Below are 17,780 nucleotides of genomic sequence, written 5' to 3'. Positions count from 1 at the left end.
TGACAGGAATTTTGAACGTCTACATTCCAACATTTTTTTTTTTTTTAACTGGCTCTTTAAAGGGTTCACTGTGCCAGAAAGATGCTCTACATTGTTTCTGCCTGATGAGCATGTTACCATTCATTTATTATAATTAGTGACATTGCTGTGTTCCCAAACATGCTTCCAAAGGTAAACTATTAAGCTAAATGCACAAAATTATAAGTTATCCATTTTTTAACTAATATCTTTCATTGAGGCCAAAAACTAATTTAGTAATTTAGTCACCATCTTGGCGAGTCATAAGCATGTGTGTTCTGCTATTTGTTGGCTAATGTCTCCTGAACTACAAGGTTAAAAGAAATGTTCCTTGGATTCCTTGGCAAATATTTAATTAGCATCTAATTGGCTTAATCGTCCATCTTTGCTCCTCTTTTACTTCTGCTGCTGGCCTCACTGTGTACTTTGCTGAGTACAGACAGTTTGGGTTTTATTTATACTTACTTACATTCTTTGCTGGAAGTGAAGGTGTTAACATTTTTGCGTCTGCTCTTGTTACGGCTCACACGGAGCCGCGCGGCTCCTGTTTGCAGTGACAAACTAATCAAAATATTGCTCTGTAATTGGTGGGTAGTGATGTGTAGCCTGTAATTACTGCCATCAAGGTTGCCTTTATTCTCCAGTAGCATCCTTAGGGGACGAGGCACAGGGTCAGCGTTGTGCAGCCTTGGAGTCGGCGGCTTGTCAGCAATTGGAAGCCTATTGTGATCCTAGACTGTGGTATTTGTGTGTACTTTGAATCAGTCGGTATCAGTTATTCACAACTTTTAGCACTTTAAAGGCACTGCATGATCTTTGAAAAGTAACTAGTGTCGTCAAGCATCAAGAGCACAAGGTTATTCAACATTCATTGCACTAACTGGGAGTAAAGACAAAGATGGCATCAGCAGTCAATAAACAGATCCGAACTTAAAAGCCGATCAAAGAAAACACATCGAACGGAGATAAAATGAAATATGCGACGAGTGAAAGATTGGATTGGAAGGAGGAACACAAAGCGTCTTTAGAGCTTTTTAAAGCTCGTGTCAGGAGAATGAAAAAGATTTGACGCAGCTCCGCGCCGACAGACCCTTCGTTCAGCGCTGTGACGCTGTTTGATGGGCTGAAAGCAAGGATCTGCGACTGTTCTGTTTCTCTCCGCTTGGGCAAAATGATCACAGCTCGCCGTAGCCGCGTCGCCCAACGAGAGCGCTGTTTCAGAGACGCCGACCTTTTCTTCTTCTTTCCCTGCCCGTGTGACCACGCGTTCCGACCCAGACATCCATTTTTCTGCCTTACGCCTCATTTGTATGCAGCCGGCATACTGATTATTAAATATCAGTGGCCGGAACGCAGGAAGAAAATGTCTTCTCCAGCATCATAATTTCTAATATTAATTCCGTCCCCTGTGAGGCCGGCCTCGCATTAACTACATTCTCTCCCCAGTCAACGTGCACTTTTTAGCAGGTAGTTTCAGATCCCCACATGAAAGAGTTCTCCACCGGGTACTCGAACAGAACTCTCCCGTTGCTCACGCATCCCGGCTGAATCACACGTCCCCAACTCCGGACCACTTCTCCCTTTTGTTTGTTCCACCGGGGGCCCCCGCTTGTTATTTTTGGGTAATTAATTTAGAGCCTGCGCGCCTCGTTTGTTGCAACACCATAGCATTGATTCATGTTTACACCTAAGCGGCGCAATTAACAGATCAATACCAAGTGGAGAAACATGGAGCTCTTCAGTCAGCCTTTGTTGCACGTAAATGAAAGCAGCTCCACACACACACACACACACACACACACACACACACACACACACACACACACACACACACACACACACACACACACACACACACACACACGCACACAACACAGTCGATGCCTCCAAACTGCTCCGTATGCAAATGTGCATGAGTGATGGAGCACAGGTAGACACACAATGAAGACAGAGTAATGCTATGTGTTTATACACTGAGCTGTGCCACGAGAAACTCACTTTGCCCGTGGATGTTCATTCCTTTGACTATTGAGTCTGACCTTTGAATAATTGCCCCTGTTTATTCCACCATTACTGTAGCTTTCATGCACGTCCACAAAAATGCACCCAGCTCACTGGATGTGAAAGCTTTTTATAAAGAACATTTAATTGCAGCAAACCGCAGCAGCCGTTGTTATTACGCTCGGCTTTATGGGTGGAGGTAGCATGTGCGAGGAGGTAACTGAGTGAGTGAGTCACGCGTGTTGTGTCAGATTGTGTGATTATGTGTGCGTTGGCAGCACACGGACGTGAGGGAGACAGACGTTTGATTGCTGCAGTGTCTGTGCCCCGGGGACGGACGAGGCTGAAGATCTCAGCGCGCTGATCACCAGGCGGCAGAAAGAAAGGTCACGTGTGTGTGTGTGTGTGTATGTGTGTGTGTGTACGTGTTTGTGTGTCAGTAAGTGGACATGTGTGCAGTTATGGTGAAAAACGAGCCTTGAAATGAAGAAACATTTTGAGGAAATAATGTGTGGACTAATGGCTGTTTGTGCCAACAAACTTTAATGTGTTTGTGTGTTTGTGTGTGTTGGAATCCTTCCACACACTATAGCAGGCAGCTGCTGCTGGGTGGATTCATCTCCATACCATAGGACTGCCAGACAGGCCGCCGTCCAACAGCCCAGGATTTGGAGGATTTAAACGATGTGAAGGTGAGACACTCACTTTGTCAGACACACACACACACACACACACACACACACACACACACACACACACACACACACACACACACACACACACACACACACATACTCCAAAGAGAAAAGGGGGGGAAGGACACTGGCGAAGCAATTGAGGTAAAGGAAGAGGATTTCGCTTCTGTCCTCTTACCTGCTTTAAAGTGCTCTATCTCAGCCAACCACATTTGTTTTATTAATTTAATGTCACATCGGGGGGAGTCCGTCAGGCGCCTCACTCAGAAACTCACTTCCTAGAACTTTTCGTTTTTTTCCTCCTTGTGCAAAGTACCGACAGAACAAAGCATCATCGTGTAATAACAAAGCACGCAGAGAAAAAGGGAGAGAGGCACAAAGAGAGGAGGGGGCCGGGGGGATAAAAGTAGCTTCCCTCTTCCGATTAAATTGCCCTTTAGATAAAAGTAAATCTAGTAAAAGGCACTGCAGAAAAAAGGGAAAAATATTAATGATTTTCTCCTCTAATATGATTTTCAGACTTAATATCAGAGATGGATAATGGGGAAATAGGAGGAAAGAATGTGTGTTACTCAGTGTGTTGGAAGCTTAATCCCTTTAAAAGAAGTTTGTCTCTACTGAGCCATAAACAAGTTCCTTTAGGGTATGAAAACCGGGAGCTGAGGACAGAACGTTTTGGTTTTTTTCTGCATGCCCTTCACACACGTTCTGGCGGACGGCGGTGCACCAGACTTGACCCCGCTCCTCAGATCCCTGCGACTTTTAGCTGGGGCACAAACGATGGTGAGATTACCTGAAACCTCTCCGCACTTTGTTCACAAACCCGTCATTATCTCCCTGTTCTCAATGACGGTATGACCCGGACATGCATAAGCACACTAATCCAATTAAGATCAATGAGATTAATGGCTAATTAGGATGAATACACGCATTTTCCTGTACATGTAAACTGATAAGACGCCACTATGTGACTCTGTCATGTCTGAAGCGCTGAAACCGCTCATGATCTATTTCTAAGTCCTCACAAACACTTTCACATGCTTTGAAAACTCTTACATAACAAATGACTAAATGATTTTCCATCTGCCCTTTTCTCCATGCTTCTTATTACTATTACATATATAGTTATGTGCTATTAAGCTGCTAATGGCAGTAACAATATATGCTTCCCCTCTGGATCAAATGATAATGTCATTCAGGGAAATTGCCACGTAATTAAGTATCAGCCAGTTATAGACAGTAGCTGTTTTTTATGTCAGCTACTGTATATAGTAGTCAAGTAAGACATGGTGCATAAACAGGAGAACAGCAAATAGTCTACATTAAGTTGCTTTAATAAAGTTGATGGGAGTTAATAGAGGCATATTGTCAAATTTAGTTGTTGAGTCCGTGAACTGGGTCTTTTGATGTAAAGCTTTTGGACCCAGGAACTACTGTACTGAACCTATCAGGGAAGTCCACAGCGTGGAATCAACTGACTAGTAACAGGCAGTTAAGTGGTGGCATTGAGTAACTTGTCGGTTACACCAGCTTCAGCGTTTTTCTTGCAAAAATAAAAACAGAAGTTGCAAAATAAGACATTCTATGATGTCAGTAGTAAAAAAAAATAGTTCTGTTGTTGATTCTATCTATTTCGCATTACAAAGGTTTAAAAGTAAGCATAACATAGTTATGTTGTTTTTTGTTTTTCTTATGCTTTTGGTTTAAAATTCTCGTCCCCACAGTCCGTCCTGTGATTAACTCTGCATGTACAGTAGTGCACTGTAATTGCCTGTTTCCAGTAAAATGATCTTTTCACAGAAAGGATAAAAGTACTAATCCGGCACTGGGCTCAAACTGAAGGCTACACTAATGTGACCAGTGACACTAATTACATCCGATGAGAGGCCGCTAATGCGTTCAGCCTCCCTTTTCTTGGATTTGTGTATGACCTCCACAATCAACATGTTTCATCAGCGCTGATTGTTGCCGTGTGGCTGCCTAGTCCTGATTGCCCAGTTTTTTGTGTGTGTTAATCAGCGTATAAATGCAAAATGTTTAGTTTCATCACGCTCGACCTACAGAACATCCCCCACAGTTAGGCTTATATGGGCAGACATAATAGTCCTGCATTAATCTTCACAGCCAAAGCTTGATTAAATAGAACATTTTCGCCATTTTAAAAGGTCTTACTGTATGTTTCATTTCTCTATTACTTTTGTGCTTTTACGTGTTGTTTTATACATTGTAGCTAAATGCTATTGTAACAAGCAAAGCTGCCTCAGCTAATTTCATTAGTAAACACAAGTTTCCAGTGGCCAGTTTCTAATAACCCAACTGTTCCCTTTCTCCTGTGTCTTGCTGTTTTTCCACCGTCATTCCTCCACCGGCGTCGCTGAGCCCAAGAGGGCACTGTTTAATGTTGCTATTGGTATCTTGCCACAGAGGTGGGAAATAGGAAATGAGATTTGTGGCCCCTCTAAGGGATTGGCCTGATTGTGGCGGCAAGTTAACTTCAACTTTGCTCTGCGTTCTTGAAACCGGCTGGTACGCGTGCACCCAGTGCAGCAGCGCGATAGATGATGCAACATCCTTATGGTGTTAAAAAGTCAGAGTTCAAATACACTGTCTGGTGTACAGTACAAGGAGAACTACTGTAAATACTGCTGTACATGTACAGTATGTACTGTACTGAGGTAGCATTTTATAAGCCAATCAGAGTCATCTTTAAAGGCACAATATCCTTTATTAAATCTATTAAACTTAAAGCAGGAAATAAGCAGCAGGGATATTGAGTGTCTGATAGATTCTTCATTAAACATGTGAGTATAGCAGTGAATAGCAGTGATGAATGATGATGGCGTCCCTGGCGTTCGTTATAATCATTAAACGAACAAGTCTTTGCCTTTATCTTTTCTACCCTGATGTCTAAGTGACGTCTGCAATGTGTTTGTTTAGACTTAGCTTTAGTGATGCATTCAAGGTCTAACATTTCAACAGAACTTTGTAAAATACAATAAACATCAGCCGCAAATACAGTACATCTAAGACCGGTTTATACGAAATCAGAAACATCCTTTAAATGAGAGAAACAAATGTAAAATGCCAATTTTTCCATTTGGAATTTGAGGGAGTGTCTCTTCTCAGAGGAGAATATTCATTTCAATTTCATGTGGACTTTAAGCTCTATGGAGGTTTTAATTTTTCAAACCATCAGTTTATGCTTTGCTGTTTTTTCAGTCAAATGAGGACAAAGACTGAGGAAACACAACTGAGAGCAGCGTTTATCCCCTTCGCTTCTCCATCCCAAGGAAAGAATGTACTAAAGGCCCATTGGTGGGAAGTTTTCATTCCTCTATAGCAGATTTGTGACTAAGCTCCAGTGCTGCTAATGCAGAGCCTGCGATTAATGACTGATTCCTTAATTAACACTCATCCAGGCAACACAATTAAAAATAACTTCAAAGAAAAACGTAAGCTGTAAAAAGTCTGTGCCGAGCGAGAAGTGAAATGAACGATGCTGCCTCTCCCCAAAACAACACACACACAAGGCTGCAGTGTATGGCTGTATTCTATAGCCCCACAGTCATTAGCATCACTTAATAAGATAAGCATTTCGAGCCTGTGGATTTCATCTCCCATTATCCCCAGTGGTTGAGCTCTAATCAGGCATAATGCAAACTTTAAAGTGTTTTCTGACCATTCAGAAATACTTAAGTGTAATCAGCAACATCTATAGGACGTCCACAGGCAGCGGCACGACTCGAGGTGCAGTCTGCCTCATTACCATGCGCTGAGGTAAAGAGTTATTGCTGGGGAAATTATAAACAAGCCTCCTCTCTGCATCGCATCTGTCCCAGCCAGCGCCTGATTGCTTTGTAGGCACTGTTTAATTGGCAATTAGGCGGAGAGCAGGACAGCAATCACAATAGGCGCTGGTGTGTGCGTTTCCGGCGCGTGGGCGTTATCAGGTGAGGCCGGGTGAACCGGTGGCCGCCGGAGCGGATCAACACGTATACGTGTTGTACCGTCTCTAGAACTTGTTGTCAACCACCGCAGCAGCAGCCATTTATGCTGCGTTGGCCGACACTAGTGAAACAAAACCACCTCAGGTTGATAAGTTTAACAAGTTTGATAGTTTAAAAGTTTCAAATAATCAGTCAGTAGATTCAAAAAGCAATATAAAAACCAAACACTTGTATATTTAAAGACATCTAAACAGATGATGCTTTTAGTCTGTGCCTGACTCCAGTATTAAGCAGCTGCCGGCGTTCTAGCGCTGTTTGCTTTTTATAGTTCCGTGTTACTGCCACTAATGTCAGCTGTGAGCGTTTTTTTCAGCCTCATGAAAAGACCAAGAAAAACACAGGCGCATGTGAAAGCACAAACCTGTGCCGACAGTGTTTCTTCCAGCGATTTGGAAAATTCCAGCGTTGAGTTTGACCTTTTCCAAGTCCATCTGTTCTTTCTAAGGTGTAACTTTTCATGGCTTGAGTTTTTTTTTTTTTTTTTTTTTTTTTACAGCACGGCCTCTCGTCATCTTTAATAGAGTTTAGCTTTGGACTGATCCTACTAGTTACGTTCCTCTTCTAAGTACTGGCTCGTTGTGCTTGCGCTGTGCTAAAACTAGATCAAGGTGTGTAATGAACTCAAGGGGACTTCGGGAGTTCTGCTGACATTCACTCTTAGGTGCCCGTGAAATTTCAATTACCCTTCGCCCTGTTATGTCCACACGGTGCTGAACATAGACTCACGTGCGTTTGGGTTGGTGTAGTAATGAGGGAAGGTCTCTGCTGTCTCCGTTTTCTATTCTGCTGTACATTGTTTTTAATAATAGATTCTGGACCTGAGCTCGTATCTGCTTAGCAGCGTGTCTCACTGCCTGTAGCCTCCACTGCTGCAGTAACTATAGCGGAGTGAGCCATGCATGCTGGGGTTCATCCCTCGCCGCATCCTCTGGTAGCAGCAAACCGACACGTCACCGGAACAATCCAGGCAAAACTGTGCGAAGTGGAGTCATTAGTCAAAGTTCTAACTGGCTCGCGCTTCGCTGATTTGTCAACATCAGTGTTTCCATAGAAACATTCACTGAGGAAAAAAGTTTCCTGATTTTGCAAGGAGGTCACCAGTTTGGCATTAAATTTGAAGTTTTACAATTTTTAAAGAAGATATTTTAATCAAACTAAACTAAAAACGAAATATCTGCTTGAATTAGTATCACGCTACAAACCTGCAGCTCTGCTTGAACAGAACTCAGCCCTTCCACGCGTCACCTGCTGGCTGGAGCTTCTTTTGGAAGCAAATTTATTTAGATTTGTTTTTTGTTGTTGTTGATATCGATGGTTCCAGCAGAACTCCAGGAAGTGGCGTAGAACGAACACAAGCATCGTGAGAGGTGGTGGTCCTGGTTCTCCATGGCGACGGTAGTAAACACAGTTTACGGTCGTTAATTTGCATACTGTACCTGCTGCAGTGTTGTCGTTTCACACATCCCAGCTGTTGAACGCTCCGGGTGAAGCCCCTGTATCAAGAGAGAAGGTTGAGACGAAGCAATGTGTGTTTAACTCCTCGTGGTTTTAAAGCGCCCGCGTTCACGCTCAGCCCAGCGACGCGCAGCACGTCGTGTTAATTTAATGCAGTTCCGTGTTTCATTTGGTTTTGCTGAAGCTCTCGTGAATATACTGAATGTCCTCTTTTTATCATTAGTGTCCAAGCGCTTACAGTAGGTTCCCAAACCGCTAATTAATTACAGCGCGCTCACAAATGCCCCCCAACGCGCCATCATTAAACAGTCTTTGAAATGTAAACAACGAATAAAGCAGCGTGCAGGAGGAGGAGGCTGCGGGAGAACTCTGTTAAACGCAGCGGCTTTATTTCCTATTCGTGCTTTTGCCTCATTCCTCGGAGCCTGTTAGTGTCAACGATGGGACGGCGGAAACGAAGGAGTTTCACCATCAAACTGACAAACATGTCTTTAATAAGTATGACATTGTTCCATTTTTATGCTTATTGGCTCACGATTATCAGTTATTGTTGGAAGAACTGTCGATACCACAGTTCCAATATTTAAGGCTTCAGATGTTTGGTGCCAAAATGGCAGATTCATTCATTTTCTAATCACTTCCTGACTCATGAACGAAGCGCTTCCAAGACTCCGATAAGCTCCAGAACCTCAGTGATGAGTGCACACTATTTCCTCTGTAGCGGTGCTCCACGCCCTCACCCTTTGCTCAATGAAGAACCGCCTGGATGTGCATTTCAAAGGCTCCAGCGTCATAAAAGGGAGCGTCGGTCTCGGATGAAAGCTTCCCTGTTGATTCAAACATTCGGCGCCGTCCCCTTTCCTGCCCGAGCCCTCCTTTAATGATGACATATGTTCTAATCATTGGGCCATGTCACAGCTGATGCTCTCAGCAACATCAAAAGTCCCACGTAGTCATGCAGATATTCTCAAAGAAGCCGAGGAAGGAGACGAGAGAGCGACTTCCTGGATTGCTTGTGTCGGGGAGGAGAGGGAAATGTTTGACGCGTCCCTCCTTTTCCTCCTTCTTCTCCTCCTCTTTACGCCCTGGAGGATACAAGGAGGCCTGCGCTGCTGCTCTGTAGCCCTGCCATCCTGCGGGGATTGAGCAAGAGCAGAAATTGATTTTATTTATAAATGTATGTATGTGCATGGAGAAGTCATAAGGGAGACAAGGTAGGGTGTGAGGAGCGGAGGTCTCGCTCCAGTGCCATGCATTTTTTTTTCATGATATTAATAGATCGCAGAGCGCTGAGCAGCGTGACCTAGTTAAAGCCTTTTGAATGGGCTCTGCTGCTGTAGTGAGCGTGCTCCACTGTGGGCATGTGATTGAGTGGATAAATACCGTTTAAAGGGTCCTCATTGTGTCCAGCTCAGCACTCGGTTTATTATTTCGTTTCAAATCTCCAAACATGTAAACTTGATTTTACGTTATTCATACATTTCATGTTTCTCAATTTGGAAAGAAGAGAAATTTGGAATTTGGAGAATATATTGTTGTAACAGAGTGAGCCTTTTTCCGTTTTAATTATAAAATCCAAAGGCAGAATAAGGAATTAGCATTCAATTCTTCTTTGACAGTAACTCAGGGCGAAATTGAAGCCCAGTGGTTTTGGAGCGTGTTCCGTGGTTACGGTTGTTGCTATGCCGTGCTCCAAACGAAGCGCACGCCCGGGTCGTTCATCTGTGAAATATTTATGCACACACTGTAAAATCAGCGCATTCGCTGCATATGAATGATGATACAGAGCAACACGGTTTGACGGTACAGTGTGCGGCTATGACAGGGCTATTAATGCGCTGCTCCGTGGATCATTCACCGGCCTCCGTCACCAGTCGAGTGGTGACTGGTTGAGTAGCAAAGTCGTTTATACCAGTATGATAAATGGTTTGGGTCCAGTAATGCAACAGCTGCTCTGGACACATCCCAGTGATACATACATGTAGTAGTCACTCTGTTCACATCCTGCTTTTACTAATATACTGCAATTCTGATTAGAAGTATATAACGTTTTAATGGAGGAGTAAGTGGATCTCATGCTAAACAGGACTAGAGGAACGACAGCTTGATCTCTGCCGTCCTCTGCCACCGACACCTGGTGAAGCCACTGCCAACATGCGCCGCAGGAACACAAGCACACACACACAACGTCTTGGCCACGGTGCACCTGATTACAGCCCACACATGGAGAAAACATACAGATGGAGCCGCTCGCCAAAGAATCGCAGCATGTTATGAGAGCCGTGAATGACTGCGGCAGGAAAAGAGAGAGAGAGAGAGCTCATTCTGCCAGGACAGACGAGTCAACTAGTGTTTCTGAGGCCAAAGAACACACTGTTTGTTTAAAATATTTATTGATGTACATTTTCTTTATTCTCCCCACACATTCTGACTTCTTAACACCCTCCAGCCAAACCCCACTTCAATTCTTTGCTCCCCTTTTACACTTTCACCTCTCGTAATGTGGCTCTGTGGTCCAGCTCTGGTGTGATACTGGTGCATGTACACACACACACACACACACACACACACACACACACACACACACACACACACACACACACACACACACAAAACCATGTGGTGAGAAAATCTTGATGCACTTCTCCTGCGTCCCTGCTTTTTGTCCCCAAAGGGAGAAAACGAAATCCTCCGTCAGTCTCGTGGCACAACCAGCGTCATCACCCGCAAACTGTATTTGCAGACACAGTATGTTACCGCTCGACTTTCGGATGATTGTGTGAAAAATGCCGCGTTAATACCTTTAATTAGCACAATCAAAACATGTTTTCGTGAGTCGCTCCTGGCTAATGCACGCGCTGGTGCGATCACAGTTTTGGCCCGCGCGAACATTTTCGGTGCTCGTGTTTGTAGCAACAAATCTTAGGTGTAATTCGCTGTCTAGCATTTAATTATATGATTAGATGGTGAGAGCAAGATCAAATTGCCAAAGCCCTTTTCGCTGAGGACATGTTCCCGTTGAGCCGCTTTTGGTTATCTTCTCCTCTAATACGTTGCCTTGGAAAGTGCCAAACATTTTGACAAGCTCATTTGTTTGCGATGAAACCAAATATTACTCGCCTACAGCTTAACTATAAGGAAAACGTGTGGGCAGGTGAGTGAGGGAGGAGGAAAAGCTGAGATGAAATCATTCATAAACTTTCTCGCTCCCCAGCCTGGCGGACGGATCTATCCTTACTCGGTTTTAGAATGAAACACATTAATACATATTTTTTTATTTACTTGTTTAATATACCTGGAAGTATTGAAGGGAGGAAACCTAATTATATTGCATTGTTACCATGGTGACAGCAAACGAGTTGATTTATCTGCTGTTGATTCGGTGCCACCCTGTTCAGTTTTGTGTGCACCCTGGGAAATAGTGTCTGCGAGCGCTGAGCCACAGTGCTGCTATATGCACTTTCTGGTCGATAATGACGTAAATCCAAACGCACATAATGAGACTGACTTTATTTAGGCGACCGCAGCGGCGCAGACGTGGTAAATAACTAAAATAAAATAGCACAAGAAAGTGCAGAGGACGCTCAAAGTGGGGTACATTCATCACAGGCGTCCGACCCAGTACTGTTCATCAGGCGGACCCGGAACGGGGCTCAGGACTAATAACCTTATGACACGCAGGAGAGATTTACAGGAACCTTTAGGCCCACTATTATGCAAATGGGGCTCAGTATTGTGCTTTTCCTGTCGTCTCCATCACCAAAAGCTGCCGCTAATGTGCTCCGCCTGCTGCGTGGGAACGAGACAAACAAATGCAAGCAAACAGGCAGACATGAGTGACTCCATGTCTCTTTCTTTCCCCTTCTATTTGCCTTGCCTGGGTCTCTCATCCCCACACGTGGAGACACATTGTCACACTGATGTATGCTAACACAAAGGCGCGGCGTAAACAGAAAGACAGAGCAAATAAGAAGCCGACTGAGGCACGAAGCGCACGTAAAGGTCCGCGGATGCGCTCGCATGCAGACGCGTGCGGGAGCTAATAATCATACGGCGATGTGTAATCACGTCTGTCTGCGGCCGTAATTACGCTGGCATCTGGCATTTAGTCACCCATGAGTAGCCAACCACACCAGGATAAACACGTCCCATGGTATCTGGCATCTCCGCCGTCGCAGGAGTGACACTGGGGCAGAGAAGGTGCCGTGAGAGCAGAGGAGGCTGTTTGTGGCTCCTGTAGCTCGGTGTGAACGGGGATCTGTGAGGCTGAGCCTGGAGTCCATCCCTGCCTCTGTCCCAGGCTGCCGTCCTCTGATTGGCCAGCTCGCTTGTCACAGGTCAGCGAGGCCGAGCGCGCACAGCGGGGCGGGAGATGAGGCACCGTGAGTGAGTGGCGCCGCTACCGCTGCATTCTGCGATCGCCGCTAAAGGTCAAGAGGTCGCGCGTTGTCACATTCGGTGCAAGATTGTTGATTCCGCCAGCGTGAAGCCGGTTTATGAATTCCGACAGCGGTTGCCAGGTGCTTGACAAACAGTTTAGCCCTAATGGAAACTGACACCTTGTGCATGTTTCAGATTGGGAGTAATTGCAGCCATGTCTCACCTCTAGAATAATAAATGTATATGGCATAACTTATTTACGTGTCCTACAGCTGACGGCTCACGTTCAGCTTAATCGTCCTCTAATACAGCGTTGCAGGATTTCTGTTTTGTGACGCTCGATGGTAGAAAGAGACCTGCTGCACGACTGCTTGGATCGTGTCACAGCCAACATCGAGACTGAACCTGGAAGTAGGAGGTGAAAACTAAAACCCTGTACTGTAGTTGAGGAAAAGGCACGTACAGTAGCGATGATGAGCAATGATCTGCGAGCTGGAGCAAAACAGGGAAATGAATACTCCATGCGTTGTTCGTCCAATGAGAAATGGCCTGAGTCACATCCTGTGGACACTCGCACGCTGCACACGTGCGTGTGCATTAATCACGAGCACTGTGACCGGAGCTGGAGTCACGCTTGACCAAATAAATAAATAAAATACACCCAAGGGCTAAATATAGCCGGTAACGCTTACCTTTTATTATCTCATCCCGTTGCCGTGGAGACCTTGTTAACGTAGCGGCTCGGGTCTACGTTTGCCGGGTGGCTGCACTGATGCTATGTTTGCATTTGATTGTGTTTTTCATGTGAGCTCCGTGAATGCTCCGCCGCCGCCGCCACTTTGCTGCCAATATTGCTCTTCATACGTCGCCCTGCGTGAATTCTCCTTTGCTCTCGCTATCATCCCAGCATCCACCTGTGAGCAATTTCCTGTCCAGTATTCTCTGACACAGTAATAAGAGCCACGGCTTTAATACCAACACTCTCTGAGGACGCTTAACTACGTTGTACACAGTTCATATTTTCATCAATACAAGAAACATGAGTCTTATTGTTTTATTCAGACTGATAGATTTTGTGTAAAAGGCCACAATATGAAACCAGATATTTCCAATGAAGAGGATGAAACTAGATAGAAACTAAATGCCAATGCAATATCAAATCAACAGTGTCGTAATGAAGGCCATCATTAGATCATACAGTATGTAAAGTCTCATGCAGAGCCTCAGCTGCTCCTGGCAACTGGTCTCTCGTATCATCAGCTGACAAAAATATATTGGTTTTAAATCTGTTTGTAGACATTTTGGTAATTTCTTCTCCATTCACAGCGGGGGATACGGTCTCGTGAAAAAGAGAGCAGTTTACTGAAAGCTCTTGAACCCACGGTTCCCTTTTAACTGGCGCGATTGATGAAAAGCTTTGATCTCGTGCGTAGAGGTTGTTCGGTGGATGCGCTGCAGCGAGATCATAATGCCGCCACTGTTGGTTTTTGTCTTATCTTAATAGAGACGCGCAGAAATCACACGATATGTTAAAGACCGTTGAGGAAGGGCCCTTTTATTTCACATTGTAATAATGTTTTTTTTTACACAGGTGCAGCAGGGTCATCTGGGCAGAGCTGTGTGGGCGCTGAGCACAAGCAGAGCCAGAAGTGTAGGAGGACCTACAGAAAATAAGGTGGGTGATACGAGCCAAAACCGCACTATTACAGCCGCATATCCTGCCATTCATTACAAGAAATCCCATTTAACTCTGAAAGCTTTGCAGCTGCAGATTGATCCTAATAAGCACACACGCAACAATAACAATTTCATCTGACTGACGGTTAAACAGGACTTACTTCCCCATGTGTATTAGAGTAAGTGACTGGATGGCATGAGTTCTAAGCAGGTAGTCTGGGTCCACCCACCGCGCTGTGTGAGTGCGTCTGCCCTGATCCAACCCTGAAAACCCGTCATTTACAGAAGCAGGGTCAACTTTAGGAGTTCAGAGTGTGCAGCCATACTGTGGGTAGGCGAACCAGGTAGACCGCTGCCGTATGTCTGTGAGAAACTTCCAAGATTTGGGCTCTAATGCTATGAACAGTAAGAAACAGATCCGAAATATGTTTTATGTGTGAGTCAACACAAAAAACGTCTCTACTTATCCAGCAACTAATGCATCTGTTGTTGTGAAATGTTCAATTGGATAAATCACCTCACGCCTTGATGTGCAGTGGGGGCGTGAGGTGAGAAACAGACAACAATAACATGACAGACTGCCCAGAGGTTCCTCTGGAACCCAGACTCATCAGTTACTTCACCCTAACTTTTCTGAATGAGGCTCTAAGCCGGAGTATTTGATTTAAACTATTTACTGTATTTATTGAAGCTTTGTAACTGATACCTGAGGTTTGTTTGCACCCACTCTTTCACCAGCCTGCAGGTGTGAACAGTGTCAGAGTGAATGGTTTGTGTCTGTCAGTGGCGCTGGACTGTGGTTGTGATGGTTGTGTGTTGTAATCAAAGCAAATGGCGGATCAGGGAATATTATGAGATGAGGAACAAACGCTGAATCTGAATTCAACTGGACCTGGATGAATAAGAAAGTCAAGGGTTAAAAACCCGTGATAGTTGTGTTGTAAGTGCAGCTACAGTTATGGCAGCAGACTAATGAAATTAGAGCTAAAGCAGTTGTCAAGCTGAGGCTGACATGCTATTATGACGCCATTGCCAGAGATTACATTGGTGCTGGGTTAACATATGTAATAGTTACAGTAATAGTCCAGTTCTCAGAAGCGGAGGAACCTCAAGCAAGCAGCTGCCTCCAGACAGCTTCCTGGAAATAGCACGATGTGACTATGCTGAGAAAACCTCCTAACACTCCCTTTAGCTGCAGATCAGACCTGCACATTATTTAGTCAGAGCTGATGAGCACTTGTGTGCGCCCCCTGAATGCCACGCGAGCATGCTAAGCTACATCAGCTCCGCTGGCCTGATGGAGAGACGGAGCTGGCTGGGCTGGCGTGGCCGTGGAAGTGTAAGTATGGACATCTATTATTCAAGACATAATTATGCAGTGGGCCGCTTTGTCAGCCAGTCAATCAGAACCCAGCTTTTCATTAGGCTGGCTGTCATTGCTCTGCGCTGGAGGCATGCCTCTTCCACAGACACGCGCGCAAAAGGCGTTTATGCCAGCGAACACAAACAGACGCGCACACACACCGTTCTCCCTGCCAATACATCATTACAAAAACAAGAGGAAGCTTCAAGAAAAAGTGGCAGGATGACTAGTGCTCCCTCCTCTCATTTTCCTGCTATTTCGTCCAATAGGCCCCCGCTGAGACTCAATTTAAATGTCAAACGAGACTGATTGGATTACGGTCGAGTGAAATTTGAGGAAGGCAGAGTCAGAACTAGGGGGCAGACTGGAGGGGGGGGGGGGGGGTTGGTATTAGGGAGGTGCGGAGGGAGTAAAAGGGTGAGCAGAGTATGGAGGCGCCCTTAAGAGACAGTCAAACGCAGACCGTTGGCAGCTTAGTGTCACACTGTCAATACTGCGTGGAGTTAGTTGCATGCGAGTTCAAATGACACCCCCTCCCCTCACTCGTCCCACCTCCTCCACTGACAGAATAAGTAGTTTTCCGGGTTATGTTCTGAGTCCTGAGTGCTTCCAATTAAGGGAATACAAGGCGATTAAGTTTCCCCTCATTGCCAGCAGAATCCAAAGATTTGGCTCCGACCCAGTCCAGGACGTCGGCTAGATGAAGTGGATAACAGGATAAGTGAATAACGTTGATCACATCAGGATTCCAAAGCATATTGCTGTTTTCCCATAAAACCGCTCTAATGTCTGCAGCAAATGAATCACTACGAGCACTAACATTGTTACTCCACCTTATTAGAACGTCAATGAAGGGAGGCCGACGGAGCTTTTTTCAGTGTGAAACGGCATCACCCACTTAATCCTTTTCCATTAACCGATTAAAACAGTTCATTTAATAATTTAAACAGTTTATGTGCCAATTTAGGAAAGCCAGACTTGGTTGAATCCAGTTGACGAGCGAGGATTCGCAGATTTCCTCTGTCTGATGTTGACTATTTGCTGAGCCAGCACAAATTCACAAAAAAAATTCTGGTGAAGGAGCAGAGCCTGTACCTTTAGTCCTGCATTGTCAAAAATAAGTCAGAGGGCGTTAAAGACAGTCAATATTTCAACACAATCACAAAATCACAGCTACTACAGCCTGACTGTCTGAATTATGAGTAATGTTTTCTGACAAATGAAGCTAAAAGTTAGTAACAGGGCATTAGATTTTGGGATGAATCTTACAGTAACTGTCTGCCCACTGTCTCTCTCTTGAAAATGCCAAACGATCAACCTGTGACTGAAAGGGCAGCAAGGAGAGAGGAGCGAGGTCAGAGAGCGAGAGAGTCACGACCCATATGGAAATTTGGCAAAAATAGAAAGAGATGGCAAAAATAATAGTAGGCTTAAGTGCAACGGTTGGAGATTAAAGACAGCGGAGCACAAGGTGGACGACATCTTAACTCTCTGAAAGATGAGGACGGAGAGCTGGGGATGCGGCTGCAGCGCCTGCAGATTGTGTTTAAGAGCCGCCTCATAAATATTTACGTCTGCATTTTGTACATGTTTGTATGTGTGAATGTTTACTCTGCTTTTGACCAGGACGTCTCATTACCAGATGCGATGGGTGGTGGGTAGCGGAGGGGGGAGGCGGGGGTCCGTACTATAGAACTTGGGATCAAAGCCACCAGTGTGTACTTATAAGAAAAAAAAAAAAAAAAGTCAGCTCCACTCCAGAGACGAGTTGTGCGCAGTAATGATGTTGACTCGAGTCTGATCCGTGTGTACACTTCCTCCTCGCTTGACATGCGTAGAGAGCGCGCTTTATGTTTCATTTGGAGGAGGAAGGTGCATAATGAGCAAAGTGATGGGGGGGGGCGGCAGTCAGGCTGGTGCAGCGGCGGCGCCAGAAATACCTTAATGTAGACTAATTCATGTCTTAAACATGCAGAGTCTGCATCGATTCAAAGCGACAAGAGCTCTGCAGCGAGTCAGAGACTCAGAGTCAGTTAAACAAGGGGCGTTCAAGGAAAATAGTATATATGGACTTCCATGGATATCTGGAACAAGTCAAAGCATCCCCTGCTGTCGCATAGGAATTCAATATAATACCCCTCTGCTCTGTCCCGACTTCCTCTCCTCCTCTGAAGATGAGCAAAT

General features: G+C 45.0%; 1 protein-coding gene across 1 annotated transcript in view; it reads left to right on the top strand.

Annotated features, from left to right (window-relative positions):
- adgrb2 (adhesion G protein-coupled receptor B2) overlaps positions 1-17,780 on the top strand; it is a 229,312-nt gene that overhangs the window by 41,677 nt on the left and 169,855 nt on the right. Inside the window, exon 2 of the mRNA XM_055513035.1 lies at positions 14,148-14,231. Coding sequence (XP_055369010.1) covers positions 14,148-14,231 — 84 coding nt within the window. The remainder of the gene's footprint in view (positions 1-14,147; positions 14,232-17,780) is intronic.

The sequence above is a fragment of the Betta splendens genome, chromosome 11 (assembly GCF_900634795.4).
Source record: "Betta splendens chromosome 11, fBetSpl5.4, whole genome shotgun sequence".
NCBI classification, from domain to species: domain Eukaryota; kingdom Metazoa; phylum Chordata; class Actinopteri; order Anabantiformes; family Osphronemidae; genus Betta; species Betta splendens.
This window is presented reverse-complemented; position numbering and strand designations above follow the sequence as displayed.